At 35.0% G+C, this 1,600-nt stretch overlaps 1 protein-coding gene across 1 annotated transcript in view; it reads left to right on the top strand.

Annotated features, from left to right (window-relative positions):
* The window catches only part of cpsf4 (cleavage and polyadenylation specific factor 4), an 8,503-nt gene extending 7,135 nt beyond the window's left edge, over nucleotides 1–1,368 (top strand). The window contains exon 8 of the mRNA XM_050069756.1: nucleotides 830–1,368. Within this exon, the coding sequence (XP_049925713.1) occupies nucleotides 830–898 (69 nt within the window). The 3' untranslated portion in view covers nucleotides 899–1,368. The remainder of the gene's footprint in view (nucleotides 1–829) is intronic.
* Nucleotides 1,369–1,600: the final 232 nt, after the last annotated feature.

Below are 1,600 nucleotides of genomic sequence, written 5' to 3' on the forward strand. Positions count from 1 at the left end.
ATGACCTTTTTTGACATACTATACTATGACTTTTTTTTGACATACTATACAATGACTTTTTTCGACATACTATACTATGACCTTTTGTGACTTTTTTTTTTACATACTATACTAAGACATTTTATTGACAAACTATACTTGAACTTTTTTTGACATAACTATACTAAGACTTTTTATGACTTTTTCCAACATACTATACTATGACTTTTTTTGACATCCTATACTACAACTTTTTTTATGACCTTTTTTTGATATACTATACTATGACCTTTTCTGACATACTATACTATGACCTTTTTTCGAAATATTATACTATAACTTATTTATGACTTTTTTTCGACAAACTATACTATGACAATTTTATGACTTTTTATGACATGCTATACTATGACTTTTTTGACTTTTTCGTCATACTATACTATGACTTTTTTGACATACTATGACTTTTTTTTGACTTTTTCGACATACTATACTATTTCTTTTTCGAATTACTATACTATGACTTTTTTTCAAAATACTATATTATGACTTATTTAGACATACTATTCTATGACATCTTTATGACTTTTGTCGAAATACTATACTATGACTTTTTTCGACATACCATACTATGACATTTAAAAGTACGTATCATGGTACTTAAAATGAACCATCTTAGACATGGGGATTATATGAAATCAAGAGGGAAATTTCCAACCCTTATCTGGCACATCTCAAATGTGAGAATTTGCTCCTCGTCCATTTGTCTGTGCCACATCTAGCTCTTTTTTTGTTGCTTTTAATAAGGAGTCATTAATATCTTCTTATTGTGTCTCCCCTGTGTCTGCAGTGTGGTGAGAAGGGCCACTATGCCAATAAATGCACCAAAGGCCATCTTGCTTTCCTGAGTGGACAGTGATCTTCAGCCTTGGGGTCACCATGGTGCTGTAGCTCAGTCATCCTGATGTGAGCAGAGGAGAGGAAGATCCTTTGCTCTGCAGACTGAAGATAATAAAGACTTTGACTGCCACTGTTGAGTGTGTCTCTACTTACAGACACAGAAGGGAGGAACGATAAACAAGCTACTATTTCTACTCTTTGTGGGTACATGAAAATATCCAGGAACACCAGAAAAAAGAGTCACAATCTGAGTGGCTGGCTGACTTGTGTGCAAGTCTTTAGAGTTTTCTACAAAGTTTGTACTGTAAAGCACACTGAGTATTTATAGACATCACACCCAGGGTCCAACAGAGGTGCAGTGCTGTGACATGGTGCTGCTTCAGTATGTACATTTCCTTGGGTCATGTGACTGCATCAGTGACACCAGACCAGTCTTTCTATTCTGCTACTTGTGATAAATCTGACAGTGTAAATGCAATAAAAAACAAACGTGATAAATGCCAGGAGGAATGTAAATGAATGCCATTTGTACTTGTACTTGAACTGCTGTAATTAACCGGAGCTCAAATCCACCCCGCAATGGTTTGTATTGTATTCGAAACACCACCCGAAATCTTCAGCTTCCCACACACCATATCACACTTGTCAGATTTTAGACTTTCTAATGGAAACCTCCCATTTGTGGACTTTTTTTTACATTTTAAATCCTGGGATGTTGTTA

The sequence above is a fragment of the Epinephelus moara genome, chromosome 18 (genome assembly GCF_006386435.1).
Source record: "Epinephelus moara isolate mb chromosome 18, YSFRI_EMoa_1.0, whole genome shotgun sequence".
NCBI lineage: Eukaryota > Metazoa > Chordata > Actinopteri > Perciformes > Serranidae > Epinephelus > Epinephelus moara.